The sequence below is a fragment of the Priapulus caudatus genome, unplaced genomic scaffold (assembly GCF_000485595.1).
Source record: "Priapulus caudatus unplaced genomic scaffold, Priapulus_caudatus-5.0.1 Scaffold25, whole genome shotgun sequence".
NCBI lineage: Eukaryota > Metazoa > Priapulida > Priapulimorpha > Priapulimorphida > Priapulidae > Priapulus > Priapulus caudatus.
In genome coordinates this window covers 299,630-323,101 of record NW_014577086.1, presented here as the reverse complement: position 1 = coordinate 323,101, position 23,472 = coordinate 299,630, and the positions used below count along the sequence as shown (strand labels likewise).

Sequence of the window (23,472 nt, the reverse complement as noted above, 5' to 3'; positions counted from 1 at the left end):
GCCGCGCGTAGCGCGGGTTTTCAGCTCAGTGAACATAATTTAACATGATTAAACATACTATCATAAAGAAGTTCAACATATATAAGATCATATTAAAGTTAATTTTAACTAAAACACAAAAGCTGTCAATGTTTGTTCTTGTGCGATGTCGCAGGGGTGACATTGAGGGTCATCAGTCTGCAAGCCGTTTTTATGTTAGTCTTCTCGCGATCACACTTTTTGAAACAGTCATCGCGTAAATTTCTAATTTAAGCTAATATTTACGAAGCAAACTGTATAAAAAATGATTATTATTTTAATTTAAATTAAATTAAATTTCCACTAATTCAAAGAGTTGATTGTTTAAAATCGTTGGCTTTATTTGCATAAGTGTGTTTACTATAATCAGTATAGGCGCCTATATGTCGTGGTCACAAACCGAAGGAAATAAAGTACATAGTGCATTTTTGTAGCAAAGAGTTGAGGTTTCCTATTTTGGCATCATTATATGACAGAAGAATAGCATTTGCCAGGGTAGTGTAAGTGTTCATCTGTGCAAAAATGTCCAAGTCTCAGAAGGGCGTATGCAGGCGTTTGTTGAATCAACGCATAACAATATGCTATGTCTCAGAAGGGCGTTTGCCAGGCGTTCATCGAATTCGTCCGCTAAAATTTCTAAAGTCTCAGAAGGCGTTTGCAGGGCATACGCTAAATGATTAAGTCTCAGAAGGGCGTTGGCAAGGGCTATATGCTAAATATCTAAGTTTCAGAAGGGCGTTTGCAGGGCATACGTTAAAATATCTGTTTCAGAAGGGCGTTTGCAGGGCATATGCTAAAATATCTAAGTCTCAGGAGGGCGTTTGCAGGGCGTAGCACTTATGGAGGGCGCCCTGCAAAAATGTTAGGGCGTACCCACGCACAGGCACTTGGATCGTTTCAATAAAATATAATGCTATATATAAATGCGAAATCTATTTACTACCAGTCTTAATATTTCTCTATACTCTCTTTCACCTATTATTGCCGACAATTTCCTGTAAATGCCGTCCAAATGCTCATCTGCAACGCACGCTGGCTGCCGCACGCTATAGCTGCTGCACACTGACACATAAATATATAATATAGTATATAGTGTAGTAGTGTGTGTAGTGTGTAGTGTAGTTATATATTTATGTGTCAGTGTGCAGCAGCTAGCGTGCGGCAGCCAGCGTGTGTTGCAGATGAGCATTTGGACGGCATTTACAGGAAATTGTCGGCAATAATAGGTGAAAGAGAGTATAGAGAAACATTGAGACTTTGGTAGTAAATAGATTTCGTATTGATTTGGCATTATATTTTATTGAAACCGAACGCTCTAAGTGCCTGTGTGCCCACGTGGCATGTATTCGCTGGTTCGCTCGATTTGTTGAAACAGTCGCACCGGTTGTTCACAGCGATGGATCGATGGGCCGGAATACCGCACGCCGTCTCTTTGATATAAAGAACGCTCCAAAAATCAATGCCACTTAATGGGAGTTTGCCGAGTCTGTCGCGCTGATGTGGGTGTATATGGTTTCTCTTCTGAGCTGAACCGCGAAACCCCTTCTATTCACCACTAAATGCAAGGCGCGGTCAGTCAGCACGAGATGCCAATACGTCATCGACCTGCTGGTGTTTTTTTTTCAATTTGCTTAATTAATTACGTTTTGTTACGAACATCTGTGTGAGATTGATAGTATTTCTCTTATTTTGATGCTCGAATGGATCAGATGTCACGTAAATCACTGGCAAAGGGCAATATCCCTTTGGGGTTGTAGCAGTGGTGGCATGCGCAGACTCTATAATTATCAAGAGCGTATAAAGAAGGGCGTATAAAGAAGAGCGTATAAAGAATACCTTCTTTATACGCTCTTGTTATTATATATATCTGCTTCTGCGACTGTAAATATAAATGTATTAAAATGGGATTTTCTTGGCGTATGAGCGGGTCTTGGAACACGCATAATCCTTCTTATATTCGACATAAATGTTCCTATACTGTAGCTTGACCATCTCTCGCCAGCATATCCCCACATTATAGTGCAGCCATAATGTTGACATGTATCAACTGTAGTGATGAATGAATGTCGCGTCTCATCACTGTGTGCGATAGTGGCAACGCTATACGGCAGCGTGGGGCATTGATACGGACAGCTGCAAAGTGCAGATGTGGATAGATGCATCAGTGACGAGTCTAGAATTTCCCTAAGTCTATATACTCACTACGGCCAGAGCATAGTTAGTATGAAAGTACTGCGTAGACGGTAGGTATGCCGAGTCTACCAGTGCGGAGTCTAATCTGTTGGATGCTGTCTTCGTTTTCGAAAGACATTATTTGTAAAGAGCGCGTGCGAAAATGCAACAACGAATGTGTGTTCGTACGACCGGTGACGGTTGTGTGGATTATGTGGATCGGATGTCGGACAGATGTGGGTGGTTTATACACAGATGACTCATTAATAGGTTGAAAAGCGATGATAAGCGATGATAAGACCTAACACAAACTATAGCCGTACTAAGCGCGGAGTGAAGTGCTTTAGCTTTTGTGGAACGATCGCTTTTTTCATTTGCGTATATAGATATGATCTGCTTTCCCAAGTGTTTAACTTAGTGCACGAATCCACGGATAGAACTAGCTGTTAGCCACGCGGCTGTGTATCGCAATTCAGTATTAGATTCATTGACTCGGCAGCTGCAGGGCTTCACCTGGTCAGCAGCTGCACGAAGAGGACCAACCCAGAATGATTTCTTGTGCGCAGTATATAATTAATGCGCTCTATGTCCGTGGTCGACATGTTAGCATCTCGAGGCGAAATGTATAATATATGTCATTTTGCAGTTCATGCATGATGTTAACCGTAACAAATACTTATTTCAAGAGTTATATTCAAGAGTATACTTATCACAAGTTAAACGGTTAACTATAGTAAAAAAAAGTATTTGATGTGATTTTGGCGGCTCAATTTGGTTACAGTTATACACATGAACAGTGTTGTAGAATTTGAAAGTATACATATCTTTGTAGCACATAAATAGTATCAAGAGCTCATAATAGAGGGCTCTCTATTATGAGCTCTTGATTGATAGTATATAAATAGTTTTTGTTCATAAACATCGAAGATGACTATTATTAAGTGCTGCCATGACACGGTTTTATTTATACGTTGCGGACTAGGTTCTAATCTGTAACATTTTTATAGTTATACCTAACTACTATTTAACCGAACAACTCTGCATGGTTATGATGATTACTTGCATTTTTAATCTGTTAAAACCTGGGAACCATATACCGTATGAAAAACATTTGGGAATTTTCTTTAGAAAATAAGAACCTATTTAAGAACCTAAATTGCCTCAATTTGTGATATTACTAAAGTACCATTTATGTAAGAACCTGTTTAGGCTAACTTGGGAAAATGCAGGTTCTTACTCGCGGGTGTTTATACTGTAGTGTAAATTCGTTCGAGGCGTCGTTCATTCATACGCACCACCTGTGTTGTAAGAAAATGTTCATCGACAGTTTTTAGTGAATATTGAACCAGGAAATTTTGCATGTAATTTAGACCCGGTTAACTGCAAATGTGCAGTATAAATATACAGCACTGATTCCCTTTGACAAGTAGTATTTTAAGGCTAGACTAGCCATGCAGTCCGGCTCATTCTGTCCTCGCTCTATCACCTCAATTCTCAGTGTATACACCAATGGGTGAAAAATTCTATTGGGCGACCTGAAAAGAAGCAGCTTAATTGCATTAGCCTGATGAGGAATAATCCATCGCCGTTCTAAATTATAATTAATCGGGAAGGCACAAATGCAACCATAATGTATGCCTGCCAACTTTGTTGATCGCCTGCCAGCTAGCACTCCCACGACGATCTAAATTTTTAGCTGATTTTGCTGACTGCATGGGTGCAAATCATCTCCTAGTTTAGGAAATTGCCAATTTTGCGCCAAAGAATCCTACCGAATGCCGTTCGCAATGTGTTTGTGCGTAAACCAACCTGCGTCCAACCTGTAAAGCCTGTAACACGAGTGATTTTTATTGATTCTATCAAGAGCGTATAAAGAAGCCTTCTATCATGAATGGTTAAATTGACCTTGTAAAAGTATATTCATCACAGTCGCTCTCCGCCCTTCCTTCTTTTTCTCGTTCCTTCCGCCCTTTCCCATGCAGTCTCCCTCACTCCCTCACTCCTTCCCTCCATCCCTCCATCTCCTCCTCCCTCCTCCTTCCCCCTCCATACCTACCTCGCTATCTCACGCTGTAACTCTACTGTTGTAACTCTCTGCCAGTTTGTGTACACCCACCCACTTTTGTACGTGCGCGTGTGCGTAGGGTAGGTTCGTGCACTGGTGTGTGCGTGCGTGCGTGCGTGCGTGCGTGTCTGCGTGGGTTAACGTGCCCGTATGTATGCACAGAATACACGTGATTCGACTATCGTGCTTTGGTAGCTACTAAACGCGTGGCTAAGGACAAAGGATGTGTAAATGTTTCCTGGACGAACTGTGTACATTGCGCGCGCGCTTTCATGAAAGTGCCTACATGTTCTCATTGTGTCAATATACTCTAATGAATCAGCTGAATGAACTGTGCATTCGCCGCGCGTTCACAGCCACACAAGCGAAATACATACGTACACGCATGCACCCTAGCTAGCTTGCAGACACAAACGCTACAAAAACATTAAATGGGTACAGTATTTCCAATTAGACAAATGATGTTAAAGTTTTATTGATGCGCATTTAATTAAAGTAGTCTAGTTTTATAAATGAAAATATTTTCATGTTCTACGATGCAGGTATCATATATTTTGTTTAATTAGTTACCTAATAGCCATAGCAAAAAACGTCATAATGCACGTTCATAATATTAATTGGAGATCAAGCGAGATAATTAAAAAAAAGAAATACATGAAGTTTCTCGTAATAATCTACATGTATAGTGCATTTCTGACATGTCAGATGATTTCGTAGGTTGGCTCAAAACCAACCCGTCCATTGCCACAATGAACCGTGATTAATTAGCCCATCTCCTGGTTCTTTTACCTTAATTCTCACACTTGTTCTATCTTTCTGTTTTCACCTGTTTTAAACTGCAAATCTGTACAATCTGTCTTAATGTACAAATGTAGTACCATATTTTGTGTGCCATTAGTCCAGCATGTTGCACTGGACCGACTATAGGTGTCCGAGGTTTTCACTTAAGGGCGGGATGGCGATAAAATGACGATGGCGATGGGGCGGGATGGCGATAAAATGACACGCGCCGTTAGTCGAACGCGTATAATTACCTATTAATAGGCAGCTGCAACTGTATCTTTCCAATGCGAGAATTCGCGCATTACAGTTAAATTATCGGTATCCCTGAGGCTTCGTAGAGCAAGTCAGCTGTATTACAGCATGCGTGCGGTGTAGAATATATTTATTATTTAGTCAGTGAGTTGGATTATAACAAGAGTTAATAATAGAAGATTTCTCTTAGGACTCCATAATAGTTCTCCATAATAGTCGATTTTCTGTTAATGACTCAGTCACTCTAGATTATAAGTTAATTGGTGAGTACTGAGCACCGTTAAGCTTGTTGCGTCTTTGTGTGTAAAGCCCGGCGCACACGTGAGTAATTTTACTCAAATAAATTAACGCATGAGTCATTTTACTTACGTGTGCGGCGGATTTTCGTTGAGTAATATTTGATGCATGCGTCATTTTACTCAATATCAAACGTGTTTGATAATTTTGGACTCATTCGTCATTTTACTCAACGTGTGCGCGCGCCCTGAGTAAATTTACTCAACACGGGTACTCACAGCGCATGCGTTTAAATTATTGTGCGCCCAGTATTGGCTGCGCACAGTCACGTGATCTGCATATCCACTTATTCCTTGAGTAATTTTACTCACGTGTGCGGGGAACGCTGAAAATATTACTACGCGTGAGTATTTTGACGCATATGCGTCATTTTACTTGAGTAAAATTACTCACGTGTGAGCCGGGTCCAGAAAGGAAGTCTGACCTCAAATGCACGGCGCTTGAAATTGGATTTCTCTGCTGCAATGATCAATTAGGATTGGTAGACTGTATGATCTGCTTATATCCAAGGATCATTCACTGATTGTCACTATACTGACACAGCTGTGTCATTCAATAATAGGCAAATGTTCTACTCTAGTGGGAACAGGACATCGATTCTCAGTTGACATTCTTGTGTCGGTAATGAAAATGTCAATTGCCATATATATCCGAGACGTAACAGTTTCAAGGTTTCACTTATCCTACTAGTATAGAGCCAACAGTTCTGTTCGCTTTGGGACTAAGGCGTAGGAGCGAAAGATATAGTGATCAATACGTGTATGCTCTTCTCTTAATTGCTAGTCGCTCATGACAGGGGATTGTTGTTAGCCTATGACATTATTCAGTGTGATTCTGGGCGGCGACAACACACTGGGCACTATAGAGCATCTCGTGACTAGTCCGATCGTCTGATTATCCGGTTGAATTGTGTTGCGATGTGACATCACTGGTGTGTGCATGCGTTGAAGTTGCATGTTGCCAGCAGCAGTTAAAAGCTTTCTGGAAGAGTGCGTTCATTGCGTTGTAAATTGACACAAGCAGAAGAAAGTTATTATACGTCACAGCGAGTGTCTAGTTTCAATTTTTGGTAGATGGACCAGAGTTTATCTGCTGCCATGCATTTACAGTGTCGGATACTTAAATCTATATAAACCATCTAATCCTACATATCGAAGATATACTTTCTAACCATTCGACTATAACCCGCTCCCCGTTCTCTAACCACAATTTCCTAAATGAATGATAGACATTGTATTTTCACCTTATCAAAGACATTGTATTATCACCTTATATAAGCACTCGAGTGTGCCCGCCCGTTAACCTCACAAACGACACTCAGTGCATATATTTCCGCACAACGTCTGGTACATTTCCCACAGCATGCAGTAACAGTAGTATATGATCAGTGTCCGCTTGATTACCTGTTGCACATGTTTGTTTGTTTTTTATGGTTGAGATGTCAATAGAAATAGATGTAAAATCATGCTTACACGTAACACATTAATCATTTGTTTGGCAAGTACACAGTGAAATACAAACACACACACACACACACACACACACACACACACACGACACACACACACACACACAACACACAACACACACACACACACACACCAACACACACACACACATTACATCACACACACACACACACACACACACACACACACACACACACACACACACCCACACACAAATCTTTTATTGTATGCTATATATATGTACTGGTTGATGATACGGACTCCAAAGTTAGATCTCGATCATTGGGCTGGACTTCAGCTGACAGCTCGCTGTTCACGACGCCCGCACAGCTTTGAATAGCCGGAAATCTGAAATACGTGATCCACGACCGGCCCCCGATCCCATATATCTGCTCTGATCAAATTCAACTTGTACATCTCATATCGAAAACTATGCCAAAATAGCTACTGAACATTTAACTTCATTATTACATGCTTATTTCTACTTGGCTCATTATTTCTACTTTGACGTTGCGAAATATATAGCAAAGATATAGCGCCCCCTATTTTTACGCAAATCTTTACCTTTTTTGTTTTTTTTTTGTCTTTTTTAAGCCTTTTTTACGGTTTTCAACCGAGTATAGTTTATAGAACCCGTCCCGTGTATTCATCGATCTCTTCTGTGAATTAGGCGCTATTTGGATCCAAACTGACGGAGCCTTTCACATGGTTCGCACAGTCCTCGAAAGTCCTTGAATTTGAGGGGAGTCCTTGAAAAGTACTTGAATTTAGTAAATCTTGATTTTGTGCTTGCATGAAAAGTGCTTGAATTTCATGAAAATGTCCTTGAATTTTTAGAAAGAATCCTTGCCTGTAATAAAAAGAAATCTTGTACCATCAATTATGTGCAAACTTCAATAAAAATTGCATTAAATGAGCGTAAAAAGCTATAGACACGATAGACAGTTAAATGATGATTACAAATTACAGTAAGTCAGTAAAATCAGTCAGTAAATCAAGGTATGTTGTGGAAATGACAGTGTTAATTTAGAACAGGGGAAAAAATAAAATTTATTTTTCGGGGGCTACTTTTCAAGCTCGCGTGCATGAAAATAGCACTCTAAAATTTGGTTTGCATTGAACTCTATGCAAATTTACGGGGGCTCTTTTTGGCATTTCCGGGGCTCTTTCTGGCATTTCGGGGGCTAAATCGCCCCGAGCCCCCATGTATTTTTTTCACTGGTTTAGAAGGGTTTATTAATGTGATCCAGGTAAGTTTTAGAGGTGACATGCAGTGATTAAGAATGGTGTTATTAAATTAATCCAGGTATGTTTTGTTCTGTGTATGAATTCCGATAAAATGTCTGATAAAATGTTCTTGAATTTCTGATAAAATGTCCTTGAAAAGTCCTTGAAAAGTTATTGGAAAAAATTTCAGTCCTTCTGTATGAACCATGTTTCATTTCCATACATGCATGCACCATGTACGCACGCACGCACGCACGCACGCACACACACACACACACACACACACACACACAACATTCGCCAAATTATAGTAAGATACGGGATTGACAGTAGTGGGATGCCTAGATTATTCTGGGAAGGCATACGGCCTCAGTTGTAAATCCTGTAGTAAAAAGGACACGAGGACATCTCGATCACTATAGAGACAGATGGCCAGTTTGTAATCTGATCACACGTTACTGGTTGCAGTGAAGTGGATGCGTGATTCATTGGTCGTCCTTTTGTATCTAGTTCCCACCTCAGCTGCACTGCATTCTATTCACCTGGATTGTGTGTAGGCGACTGAGTGATTGCTCATTAATACTGATTGATTGGCTTGTAGGGGTGGCGCCAAGCGGTCTCCTGAGAGTCATGACCTTTGTGGCGAGCGCGGGAGGCTTGCCGCAGAACGAAACGACTATGCCTGAGATTCTAAAAGAAGCTGGATACTCCACAGCGCTTATAGGTAAGCAGAAGTGTCTTTCCCTTCCTATTCGTTTAGAGCTTGTCGAAGTGAGTTTTGGAGAGATGTGACTGGCCGTTTCCAACTAATCAATTACTCGATGCAGTGAGTAAAGGGAACAATGGTCTCGGTTGCAACGTTAATTTGCTGGGGCACAAAAACCTTCGACCTAATTTGATCTAATTTCCAGTAATCAGAACATGCCCTGTTGTCCCGCAGTCCTTTTAGATTTGGTCCTTGTCTTTTCCCCACGTCGACACAAACAAGTGACTCCAGGGGTCGTTGTCGTATCAGGTACTACAGATATGTACCCGAGGTACATATATATGTATACACAAAGTGTACCAGACTTGTACTACAGAAGTGTACCCTAACCCTAACACTAACCCTAACACTAACACTAACCCTAACCCTAACCCTAACCCTAACCCTAACCCTAACCCTAACCCTAACCCTAACCTAGCACATGCAGGCCTGGCTGGGAGAACAAAGGCAGGCCTTGCTGGGAGAACACAGGCAGGGCTAGGGCTGGCTGGGCTAACACAGCTAGGCAGGTCTTTCTGGGAGAACACAGGCAGGCCTGGCCTGGTGAACACAGGCCTGGCTGGGCTAATTAACACAGGCGTGTCTTGCTGGGGGAACACAGGCAGGCCTGCATGGCCTGGAGAACACAGGCCTGGCTGGGCTAACACATGCGTGTCTTGCTGGGAAAACTCAGCACACAGCACACATTTTGCAAGGAGAACACAGGCAAACGTAAAAACTGCGGCAAGACTGCTCGCCCTAACATTTTTGCAGGGCGTTTGAAGGGCGTTTGCAGGGCGTTAGAAGGGCGTCTTGAGAAAGTTTCTGGAGGGCGCCCTTCTGTAGAAGGGCGTACGCCCCTCAAACGCCCTCCAGTTTAGTTGTATAGTGAAGAAGGGCGTTTGCAGGGCGTTTGCAGGGCGAATGCAGGGCGTTTGTAGGGCTATTCCAAATATGCAAATTAGGTACGCCCTCCTGCAGAAGGGCGCCCTGCAAACAGGGCGTCAGAAGGGCAGGTAGATTTCACACACAGAAGGGCGTCTGCAGGGCGCCCTGCAAACGCCCTCCGGAGGTCGTCTGCAGGGCGCCCTGCAAACGCCCTCTGGAGGGCGTCAGAAGCGCAGGTAGATTTCACACATAGAAGGGCGTCCATGGTCTATTCAAACCACACGTGATCAACGTCACCTGTATGTTGAATACCAGTGGCGAAATATGTACTCAAACCACGTGTGATCAACTTGAATACCTGGTGAATCAATTACTTCTGTTTTCAATTTAAAGAATGTACAAATGGATAATCATCATTTTCAGATTTTCACTCAAGTATGTGATACTGATACTACAGTGATACTGATAGTAATATGATACATTATTGTGTATAACAAAAAAGATGTATTGATGTCATCATAGGTGCAACTCCACTTTAGGCACCTTAGGTATCACGAAGTGATGCACAGATTTCTGTGTATCATCAACTGATGCACAGATGTACATATCTGTAGTACCTGATACGACAACGACCCCATCTGCGCCAGTAAGCGGTGCAACACGCTGCCAGGGTTGTATGTACGCTCGTGAGAACGCCACCCTTTATTACTGTGAAGCAACCTTTTCAGATGTCTCAATCTGGCCTTACTCATGCACCGATTACCACCCTGCCAGAGATCAGATCACCATTTTATCACTAATCAGTGTAACAGGAATCACACACCTTTAATGCATGACCATTTACATTATTGCTAGCAAATCTCATTATCAACTTTCTTACCATCTAGTGTACTCTGCCTACCTCGCTGTTAGTTCACACCCGGTAGACTTCAGCCAATACATTCAGTATCTGAGTAGCAGTGACTGGCCCCAACCAGACTGTATGCGTTAACTACTGGCGTTAGGTCAATGTTCGTCTTTTTTCTCGCTAAATAAAGGCGGACATTTAAACTTGAAACGATTGAATGTTCTATGGGCTTACCGTTGATTTCGAAGTCCTGTGCTATGGATAGCCAAATGTGTTTTTTAGATGGGCGCCCTTGCACAATAAATGCCTCCGATTTTATAAACCCGAATTTCCCTGAAGACATAAAATGGTCTTTCCGACAGACACTATTGCGATCTGCATCCTATGCGATCTGCGATTGCGATCTACGAAATGTTTTTAAAACATACCGATGAAAACGTCCAGCGCTGTAGTTGGCCATTCACGTAATACTGCACAATCGTGTCGCTAGAAATTTAAAACAACTGTAAATATGTTCGTTGTTACGGTTGTCGCCGAACGTCATCGTATGCGTGTGTAAAAGCTAACATAAAACCATAGTTTCTAATCTTGTAAAATCGTAATCGAACGTTGCTCGTTTGCTCGCGTCGTCATCGTCGTCGCCCGCAGCGTGTCTCCTAGACGTTAAGCTGTGTTTACACTACCGACTTCATGTTGTCAAATTGGCGAGTTGGACCAATTTCGCAATTCTGCAACTTCGAGTTGGCAAAAATAGAACGTGTTCTAATCTCCCAACCAGTTGCTTTCGACCAGTTGCTCGCCCGACTTTCACGTTTTCACTGCCGCTTGTCGGTTGTAAAGTCGGGAAGTTGGTCGAATTCGCCAATTCGCCAATAAAGTCGGTAGTGTAAACCCAGCTTTAGATGCCGTTCGGTCGTTGCAGGCAAATGGCATCTGGGCATCAACTGCGAGTGGCAGGGCGACTTCTGCCACCACCCGCTCAACCACGGCTTCGACTACTTCTACGGCCTGCCGCTCACCAACCTGAAGGACTTCAGCGGCGACGGCAACACGGTCATGCTGATGGCGAAGCCGAACATGAACGTCGGCCTCGGCTGCACTGTGCTCGTCGGCACGCTCGTGACGCTGCTGCTGCGCCGCAAGAAGCTCGTGCACAAGGCCGGCTTCTACGCGCTGCTCTTCCTCACGACGGTCCCGATCGGCGTCTTCTACCTCGTCATGTGCGACATGACGTTCATCAACAGCGTCATCATGCGCGACTTTGACTACATCGAGCAGCCGATCCGCTTCGACAACCTGTCGCAGCGGCTCGTCAGCGAGGCGCTCGAGTATCTGACCGCGCGCTCGCACAGCGGTCAGCCGTTCATGCTCTTCATGTCGTTCGTGCAGGTGCACACGTACCTGCACACGGCCGACCGGTAGGTGTGAGTCGCGCGCTGGCCGGGCAGCATAAGGCTGGGTTTACACTACCGACTTCATGTTGGCGAATTGGCCAGTTGGACCAATTTCGCAATTCGGCAACTCCGAGTTGACAAAAATAGAACGTGTTCTAATCTCCCAATTAGTTGCTGTCAATCAGTTAGTCGCGCAACTTTTGCATTTACATTGCCGATTGTCGGTTGTATAGTTGGGAAGTTCGTCCAGTTCGCCAATTCGCCAACACAAAGTCGGTAGTGTAAACCCAGCTTAAGCCGTGACGAGTCCCAACCGGCACTCCCACCTAATACCCGTCACTCATCTCCCTGACCAACACCGCATTCAACAACCTAACAGTCGAATAGCAACAACAACAACCAGAGAGACAATGACAACAACCCATGCCAAACCCAAAGCTAACACTAATTAATTAAGTGCCATGTTCCAGTCAACACTCTCAGCTCTTAGTCATACTGACCTGCCTAAATTAATAATGACAAACTTTAACCAGCACTTGATACTTTAGCCCACACAGCTAGGTAATGATTTTTTATGTTTTCCCAACTGTTCCCATATTGTACCCTCCCCTCCCTTTGATACTTGCTGTAGCTCCTTTTTTTTAAACACCAAGTGTATTCTCTAATGCTAACATGTATTGAAAAACTGACATATCATTATTTTCAGCAATATATGCCAGTTTTTATCAGTTTGAAGTAGATTTGGTTACACATGTTAACAGCAATAGCAGGGTATTCTCACAAGATGCCATCAACTGGTACCCCGACTCTACACTTTGCTACCTTATACATGTCGAGAAAGGAAACGTATTAGTCTAGAACAATTTATCTCTCAAAATCAGGCGCACTTAATTGTGCTTTAGCCATATAGGTTTTAATTTTACGAAGCTTTTTTGTTGTTTATTTGCTGTTTTATAGCCTGTAATAACAAACTTGTGGTAATTTTTTCGCCGCAGTAATAAGTAATATTTCCACTAATTCGATTATTTAATTCTACATCTAGACCTAATTTTTATCTCATCTGACGAAGTCAGATGCAGCTTGTAGAATCGCATGATCGTCCGTGCGTCCGTCCGTCCATCCGTCAACAGTTGGGCACCAATCTAAACGGCTCGACGTACGAATTCGAAAGTCGGGACGTGGGGGGGTAATCCGAAAACGAGTTGAGATGTCGAAGCTGGGGTCAAAGGTCAAAGGTCAAGAGGTGTAAAAGAAGGGGGAACATTCCCTCCTTAATTTAAGGAATAGGGAGGAAATGCAGAATTGCGGCACAAATCTAAACGGCTCGACCTAGGCTCGTGATAGTCGGTGTACAGCATCATGGTAGGAAAAGCCATCACTGTGCCGAAATTGGAGGTCACAGGTCAAAGGTCAATGGGCACAGGGCAGATTTTAGACATTTTCTGAGGACATGGTCTGACGGAGCGATTGAAAAACTTTTTTGTTTCAGTGGTGACCTAGCATTTTTATGGCTTTATTGAAAGGACCATGAAATGTACTTTCTGCTGACATGCGAAGAGTAAGTGTCGGATAACCTTTTGACCCTCAAGAGGCGGGTTAAACATGGATTTGTTTACTGTTACTGTTAGAAAGAATTTGACTGCCGGGTTTGCTAGTAGAATCTATACATGCCTGGATGTATGAGGCTACAATGTCACAGTGAAATTTCAAAAGCTAAATTTGGTTGAAGAAGGTTTATGCTCCTTAAATCGTATAATTTCTATGGCATTCTGTACTGTCAGTGTGTTACATGTAACGTATGCCACTGCCAGTGGCCACTGCTAGTGCGTTAATTAGTTACAGGTGGCAGCTCTCTATTTTAGCCTGTAGGCTTGCGTAGGTAAATGGATGAGTGCTTACCTATTCTGTCTTGCAAATAGTTGTTGCTACTACGTACGATGGGAGCTTCCATCTTTAATCTGAAGACACTTAAACGTACGCGCCATCTCGTGGCAACTTTCATAACGATCCCAACGAACATTCCTTTGAGAAGGTTCCTGATACCATCCCTGTGCCTTCCACTGTTTCGGCGCGTATGTGAACACATTTGGGACTAACAGGGTTTACTAGAATCCCACCATTCCACCACAGTAGACGTTAGATGAGCGCTGTCGCTCCGCAGCACTTGTTCTACATGTTATTATTTTTCGATTTATTTGAGAGATAATAATTTTAACAACCTCAATATAATTTGTTTAATGTCCAACTTTATTGAATTAAATCTAATAAGTGAGATCACGAGTGTTTTGCGCATGGGTCATATTGCTTTAATAAGCACGATGACTAGCCTTAATTTTCTGGCTATATTATCTTGTAATTAAGAGTGATCGAGCAACAGTGTAGACAAGATGACATTAACGAGATGTCGGCGGCGTTCTCGACAAATATGGCCGCCGTCTCTAGTTGCACGCTCACTGTGGCGTAAGTAACGTGTATGCGTCATATACTGTTTGCGATGGTGTTATGGGGCTAGTTCGTGAATCTTGGCGCTCTTACCGTATATCTAATTAGGGAAGCCGAACGTGACATGCTGGCGTGCAGACGTCGCGTGTTATCTGCGCTGTCATTGAATTAATCCCGGTCTCGTGGTTTTTGAGCTTGTGATTTTGTAGACGGTGAGTCATATTATAGCTTGGCGTACAGCCTGGTGTAAGAGAACACGAGCGATAGGATATTTATACATCGTGCAGTTCATTCCCGATTATGGTCAACAGTCGGATGTCTACAAATCAATACGCGTGGTCGGATCTTCGTGAGGCAAGGGTGCTGACGTAGTGGGATTATCTTAGCATGCATGCAAGGAAGGGTGGCCGATGTTTGGCACCATTGATTTGCTTCGTCACGTTTGGTAATCATGGGATTGTCCTCAACGAATATTTGCACGCAGTGTATCCATGATTGGCTGCAAGGCAAAACTGTGTACATTACACTGCAACGGTGCTTGTCATCTCTCCGGTGGCATATGGCCCCCTTTTCTCTGATGTTTATTATCGCTGCATGCGGTTTAAGACCCCAAGCGGCACACGAACGCCATAAATATTTAACAAACCAGACGATATCTCGCCGGAATCTTCTATATAATTTAATATAGTATAAATATATTACGATTATTTGTTGCCTTCTAGCTGCAGCTTGTTCATTCACTATAGCTGTTACCTGGCATTATACTTGCTTTTCAAACGTATCCCATCTCGTAAAATTCTATAACTGCATATTAACGCTCAGGTGGAGCGTACTTTTTTTTTTGCTTCACGTGGGATTTTCTTTTAACTCTATAAAGGCACTACGCTGCACATCTTCTCACCCTAACAAATGATCTTGTAAGCGATACGTAAACCACCTGTGTGGCATGCGAGTCGGCGGCAGCAGTGAATCGCTGGCAGCAAGCGCTTCCGGTGGTAGTTGGTGAGTGCAGCTATCACCGCCACGCCAGCGATCCACACCGACGCACTCGCCGCGTTCGAACTAAACGTTGCTGCTGGTGGGGGGATGTGTGAAGCGCGGATGATGCCTGCGAGTACTCACGCGCGTGAGGGACCGAGCGAAGCCTGCCTGCGAGTATAGTCACGCGCGTGAGAGACTGAGCGAAGCCTGCCTGCCTGCGAGTATACTCACGCGCGTGAGAGACCGAGCGAAGCCTGCCTGCCTGCGAGTATATACTCACGCGCGTGAGAGACCGAGCGAAGCCTGCCTGCCTGCCTGCGAGTATACTCACGGGATTCCTCCTCACTAATTGCTCATTGTTGTCGGGCAATTGAAGATCAAATCCCCGATGTGTCAATCAATCACGTGCGTGCGTGCGTGCGTGCGTGCGTGCGTGCGTGTCTCGTCACTGGGGGTGAGATGGTCATGCTACAGCGGTTGGTTGGGTGGTTGGGGGGGGGGGCTGTCTATCACAAACATCGCCATGTATATAGGCCCGTTGCGCGCGGTGGTCGAGTGCTCCGACTCCGCTTCACTCGCCTTCTACCGCCTCGGGCTGCAACCCCGCTCGCTGATCGATCAAAAGTGTGACGGCAGATGTCGTGTCGGCGGCCGCTTGAAGCGCGGAGAGCTGACGACTGCTCGATCGATCGGCGAGCGCCGGATTCCGATAGAAGATCTGTGACACGGCTGCGTGATTGCCGTTGATCAGCAGCGATTGAGAGTCCGTCATGCGTAACGCGGTCCGAGTTTCAAAAGAGAAAAGATCGTCCCGTTGTCGTTGACGGTTAGTAGGACATGCTGCACAGATTTTTACGCGTTTTCCGCGAGATTTCTGATGTATGGAGCTAGCTTGTTATGTAAAACTGTTTTTCCAGCAGTGGTGGTGGGGAAAGTGACAGGATTGGCGTATTTTCTGCAGATCGAGATCTATACGCGTCGAAAGACGCTACTCAAGTGTTATCTGCGCGTATTTGAGAATGGTTTTTCGTCATAATAAGTACTTCCATACTTATTAGTAGTTTCGTACTTATTAAAGTGTTTTCGAAGACGCGTCTCACGTATTCTTCTCGTATGGTCTCCATTTACGAACAAATAGGAACGTATATTGGTCTTTGCTTTGAATATACTAGTAGCACCTTATTAATATATATTCCCAGTAAAAAGAAAAGAAAATATATATATATATTTCCAGTATAAGCATGAACGTAGTATACGTTGCATATATAGTATTCATATAGTAACATAGTATTCATGGTACAAGTGTTGATATCCTTTATCGTTACGAAATGCAGATATACGATGAAATATACAATGATGATATGATATGCACTATACGATGAAATGTTTCAAATGCTTTTAGCAGATGCATAAATAATCTAGGCGTATGTAATGGAAGAATGACCAGAAACCTGAAGAGAGGGTTTCATCAAGGTATCCAGAGCAGCTATTTTATACAACTATTAAAGCAGAGTGTATGCAGGTGTGTGTGTGTGTGTGTGTGTGTGTGTGCGTGCGTGTGTGCGTGCGTGCGTGCGTGCGTGCGCGCGCGCGTGTGTGTGTGTGCGTGCGCGCGCGCGCGTGTGTGTGCGCGTGCGTGCGTGCGTACGTGTGTGAGCACAGGCACTTGGACCGTTTCAATAATAAAATGATGGTTAATAATTATTATTAAATACAACTTGTCAGTACTGCTACTAGCCCTACCAGTACTCAGTAGGCCTACCAGTACCAGTACCAGCAATAGTCTTAATGTTTGATATAACTTCACGTCTTCAACACCGTCCAATACACCGCTGCAACACATAGCCCGCACGCCATTGTGCATGCACAGATACACAGTAGGTTAGAGTTACACAGCAGATACAGCAGCTTACAGAGCAGACACAGCAGATACACAGTAGGTTCTAACCTACTGTGTATCTGTGCATGCACAATGGCGTGCGGGCTATGTGTTGCAGCGGCGTATTAGACGGTGTTGAAGTGAAGTTATATCAAACATTAAGACTATTGCTGGTACTGGTAGTGGTACTGGTAGTGGTAGGGCTAGTAGTAGTACTGACAAGTTGTATTTATTAACCATCATTTTATTATTGAAACGGTCCAAGTGCCTGTGTGTGTGAGCGTGTGTGCGCGCGCATGGGTGTGCGTGAGCGCATACACTGTTTCTGCGATCTTTTCTATTCTACGCGTGAAATCTGTTAATCCGCCTGGTGTTTTAACGAAAATCGGATTTCCATATTGGCGCGCACCACTTTTATTAAAAGGTCGAACATTTTTCCATCGTCTGTGTTACTTGGCCATTTTTTTCTGAAACGTTCCTTCGTGTTTACGAAAATCGGACGTCCAACTGCGCCAGCACATGTACTACACGTGTGCCACTTTCGTCAAGATTGACGTTTGACCATGTATAGCCATCAGATCTAGATAGATGGGCTGTTCCCTAGCCCCTGTCTTCCGCTAAGTGTTGATGCTGAAGCAAAAGGGACTCTGTTCGCTATTTACGTTGCTTTAACACGAAATGCGACTTCCTCGCACAAACTCGACGCGGTATTGAGAGCTAGATGTTATCCTCGCTGTAAATATACGAGAGCGGAAATTGCTCATCTGTATGGAGTTGCCTATACGCGCTCACTCAGGGTACCTCCTGATACGTATTATGCGTGGCTGGTATTTGCATTTTCGCTTTTAGGTGGGCAACTGAACACAGTATCGGTTGGTGTTCGTGTATTTTCGCATTAATTAAAGGGTCAAATAAACGCAGCGTCGGTTTGTTATATTCGTGAAAGCTCTAAACCAATTATGAGGCTTTCTTGTCGTGTCTCCCTGCAGCTTCGTACGTCGTAGAGGGGCAAGGCCGATTGAATTGCGGTGACGCACAGTTCCTATGCCTGACGGGAAGTATCCCAAGTGCTTCAATCAGGCTCATTTTTGTTTGCATGGAAATGGAAAGGTTGCTATGGCAACTGTGTGATTTCTTGATATTAACGTTGCTATTTTATTTATGGTATGGGGTAATGCATAGGATCGTGCAAAAGATTATTTATAATAGGATATTCTATTTCGTCTCGTAATTGAAGCGCTGTTTTCTTTGCGAGACTTAACGAGTATTTATAAACACCTCTAGCTGCTTTACATAAAACTATTTCTCTTCGCCGAGCATACAACGTTAATCTTGCTACCGGTACGTCCTCGCTTATGTCGGATCGTAATTAAAATGCATTAATTTACTCCATAAATGAAACATAGATTGCTGTATGGGAATATTGCTGTTGTTGCAGAACAACCACAGGCACTTAGGACAGAGTCAGTAAAAACTAAAAATAATATGAACGCACATTCGCAAATAGGCCCTACTACCGTACCTCTCAATTACAGTTCCACTGTTGCGTCACTGTATATCAACTTTCCTTCATAAAAACTTACACCGAACGCTCCCGCACTCGCCGCTGCGAGTGTGCTGTGTCGCCATGATAATATATAAAGCTATATATAAGATATAAGATATAAGATATATATATATATATTATCATGGCGACACAGCACACTCGCAGCGGCGAGTGCGGGAGCGTTCGGCGTTAATTTTTATGAAGGAAAGTTGATATACAGTGACGCAACAGTGGAACTGTAATTGAGAGGTACGGTAGTAGGGCCTATTTGTGAATATGCGTTCATATTATTTTCAGTTTTTACTGACTCTGTCCCAATTAAGTGCCTGTGGTAACAACAACAGTATTCTCCCGTACGGGATAACTCGAGTTGCATAAATTCGCCCGTGCATGATTTGTAAGTTATGGCCACTAGCTATACAAAATAAAAATGTGCTTTTACATATATTGTTTCAACGAAATTAATTGGGGTTTTACACTAAAATCTGCTATATGTTATCTGTACGTCTAAGGATGATATTTCAATATAAACTGCCTACTTGCGTTTATTAAATAATCAATATAATATGTGCTTGACAGTGCTTGCTTGCACTCGTCATTGTGTAAGTTACAGTTTGTGCGCCGCATCCAGTATATTCCAGATTTGGAATGCTACTTTACAAATAATAATTCTCATTCTGAACTCTTTTCCTGTGTTACATCGTTCTATAGTCAATATACATGTTCTTCAACATTTATTCATTTCTGTGTTTGTATCAGGAGAGACCGCAGGATTTCCTACTTGTTTTGGCCATAAAACATTTGGTAGGAACGTATCTCCAATTATATAATAGAAGTCAATACGGAATTTCTCAATACATGCATTTTTGTCATTTACCGGGGAATTGCTGTACATCAAGATGATTTATTTTCCAGGTTCAAGGGACGAAGCAGACATGGTCGCTATGGGGACAACGTGGAAGAGTTGGACTGGTGTGTTGGGGAACTTCTGAAAGCGGTGCGGAGGCTGGGAATGCAGAACGACACCCTCATCTACTTCACGTCTGACCAGGGCGGACATGTCGAGGAGAGAGGTCTTGACGGACAGCGTGAAGGCGGCTGGAATGGCATATTCAAAGGCATGTCTGTAGCTGCTGTGGGACGGCATTAGATCGAGGTTTGCCTCGTTGCACGCGTAATTGCTTTTGTTTAGATACGAGTACCATAAAACGGTCCGCGTTTAGCACCTCGGCAATAATTTTTAGCTCGCCTTGACATCGTCAAGATGAGCTATTGCCATGGGGTGTCGTCCGTCGTACGTCTGTCTGTCCGTCTGTCCGTCCGTCAACATTTGGCTACGGTCAATGATAAGTCAAGAACCGTTTGACCCACATGTTTCAAATTGCATATAGTTGTTACTCTTATGGGAGAGGTTTGAACGTCTTATTTTGGAGCACGCCAGTTGACCTACATTCGAGCCGCATCCACTTTTTGGCAAAAATGGAAATGGCCACAAGTCAGTTCAGGTTCAATGGATTTTGCTCATTTCTGGTATGTGAATGAATGAGGACTGGCCCAACCCTAATCACACAGGTTTTTATTTATTTTTAATTATGCAAATTAGGTAGATTTTGGCAATTTCACTATGCATTTCAGTGTCTGCGTACGGTCAACGATAACTCAAGAACCGTTTGACCCACATGTTTCAAATTGCATGCAGTTGTTACTCCTATGGGAGAGGTTTGAACGTCCTATTTTGGAGCACGCCAGTCGACCTACTTTTGAGCCACGTCCACTTTTTGGCAAAAATGGAAATGGCCATAAGTCAGTTCAGGTTCAACGGATTTTGCTCATTTCTAGTATGTGAATGAATAAGGACTGGGCCCAAAACATATCACACGGGTTTTGGTTTTTTATTATTATTATGCAAATTATATAGATTTTGGCAATTTCACTATGCATTTCAGTGTCTGCCTATGGTCAACGATAACTCAAGAACCGTTTGACCCACATGTTTCAAATTGAATACAGTTGTTACTCCTATGGGAGAGATTTGAACTTCCTATTTTGGAGCACGCCAGTCGACCTACTTTCGAGCCAGACCAACTTTTTGGCAAAAATGAAAATGGCCATCTAAATTCATTCGATTTTGTTAAATTTTGGTATGTGAATGTGTAAGGCTAGCCCCAAAACAGTTGTTGCTCCTATGGGAGAGATGACAACGTCCTATTACGTTTATTTTGTCTAACTGGTCAACAACTCTACAATCATACCTATATACGTGTAATATTGTGTTTTAGATTTTTCGTTACCTAATTTGACTGAAATATTTTATTGTTTTTATTTGCGCGATATTCGAAAATCAAAATGGCGATCATTTAAGCGTAGCACCATCTCTCGTCAAGATTTCAGACTTTCAGATCTGAAACATTTATTTTCGCATTAAAACTTATGCATATATCATTATCAAGAGTACATAATGGGAGATATGCTATGTAATGGGAGGTCTCCCATATATACTCTTGCTTTATATATCCCCCCCTTCCTCTTCTATCACACCCAAGGTGAGCTACAGTGTCATTGCCACTTTCATTTGTTCCCTCGCTAGGAGCTACGGTAGACCGACTGATGCGGTGCTAGCGAGCAACGTGAATCAATAGAAACGTTTGCGCGCCCATAACGAAGGAAATTATATCCAAATTATGCGCACACCAGCTAAGGAATCGATGCGACGAAGGCCATGCGTTAATCACTGCGCGTTACCCGAAAATTTAAGCAACACAGGTGAAGTCCAGACTACGTGCTCATTGGAGCATGTCTGTCGGAATGTACTCTGATTCGATGACTGAAGCGGCTGCGATCATCGTGTGAATGCTCTCTCTCTCTCTCTCTCTCTCTCTGGTGGCGTCTCTAGGTGGTAAGTGCATGGGCGGGATGGAGGGTGCCCTGCGCGTGCCGACGGCGATGATGTGGCCGGGCGTCGTGCCGGCGGGCCGCGTCGTCCACCAGCCGACGTCGCTCATGGACGTGCTGCCGACGCTGTGCCACGTGCTCGACGTGCCGCTGCCCGCCAACCGCGTCATCGACGGACGCAACGTGTGGCCGCTCATCACGGGCCGCGCCGACGAGACGCCGCATGACGTCATGTTCCACTACTGCGGCCGCGACATACACGCCGCCCGATACAGCCCGAAGGACGGTAGGTGGCGGCGTCGTACGTGTGTGTGTGTGTGTGTGTGTGTGTGTGTTTGGTGAACTCACACAGGCCTTTGAGTACAACAGTGGTGTCAAGCAGGGTTGTAAGCTAGCACCAACACTCTATGGCATCTATGCAGCTGTTTTACTTTGTCTTGCTTATAAGAAAATCAAGCACACCTGCAGTGTAAAGGTGAGATTTTGCTATGATGGTGATCTATTTGATTTTCGAAGACTGAAGTCAAAGACCAAAGTTCTTACCGAGTACATCAGGGAGGCTCAATATGCAGACGATATACTAGCCATATTCAGTGACACTTCAGCGGGACTACACTTGTTACTCACAGCTTACAACGACCTTGCTAAGAAGATGGGACTACGTATTAAGACTGCAAAGACAGAGACCATGTGCATTGGTACTGAAGCTGAGTTCTTCATAGCTGACACCAAGTTAGCGAACGTCACCCGCTTCAAATACCTTGGCAGCTATGTAACAAATGACTGCTCTATGAAAGAGGAACTTGCAGCCCGTATCCAAGCAACATCATGTGCATTTGGTCGACTACGTCAAAGAGTGTTCAACTCACGTGACCTTACAATAAACACTAAAGTCAAAGTCTAGAACCAGTGTCTTATGCCACTTCTGATGTACGGCAGTGAAACCTGGACTCTGCACCATCATCAAGTTCGACAACTGAGAACAATACAACAACGTCACCTGCGCTTAATCATGCCTATTAAATGGGATCATTACATCAGTAATGAGGAGGTCCTGAACAGAGCGGGTGTTGAGCCTGTTGAAGACATCGAGTTGAAGCTATTTAGAAGTCGTCTGCGTTGGTTTGGCCACGTCTGTAGAATGGGTAATGACAGACCAGCAAAGGCACTCCTATACAGCGAGCTAGCAAATGGATCCCGATCTGTTGGTTGCCCTAAATTGAGATATAAGGATACCTGCAAAGGTGCTATGAGGTGTGGTAATGTTCTTGATCAGTGGAAAAATGTTGTACAGACAGGAGTGGAGAGGTCTTGTGCATACAACTTGTGAATGCTTCAACATAAAGAGAATGACTAAAGAATTTGAACAAAAGATGATCTGTGAACTTTATAGCGATAGATATTTGTACTACATTATTATTCTGTGTATTGCCCATTTTGGGCTCTCACTAGGCGTATATATATATAACTAGTACACATAGACACACACGCACACACACACACACACACACGCACACACACACACACACACACGCACACACGCACGCACGTACACACGTACGTGTACGTGCACAC

General features: G+C 43.5%; 1 protein-coding gene across 1 annotated transcript in view; it reads left to right on the top strand.

Moving 5' to 3' along the window:
* The window catches only part of LOC106814231 (arylsulfatase H-like), a 56,241-nt gene that overhangs the window by 18,291 nt on the left and 14,478 nt on the right, over nucleotides 1-23,472 (top strand). Inside the window, exons 2-5 of the mRNA XM_014818533.1 lie at nucleotides 8,885-9,007; nucleotides 11,686-12,181; nucleotides 19,921-20,123; nucleotides 21,899-22,183. Of these exons, the coding sequence (XP_014674019.1) occupies nucleotides 8,885-9,007; nucleotides 11,686-12,181; nucleotides 19,921-20,123; nucleotides 21,899-22,183 (1,107 nt within the window). The remainder of the gene's footprint in view (nucleotides 1-8,884; nucleotides 9,008-11,685; nucleotides 12,182-19,920; nucleotides 20,124-21,898; nucleotides 22,184-23,472) is intronic.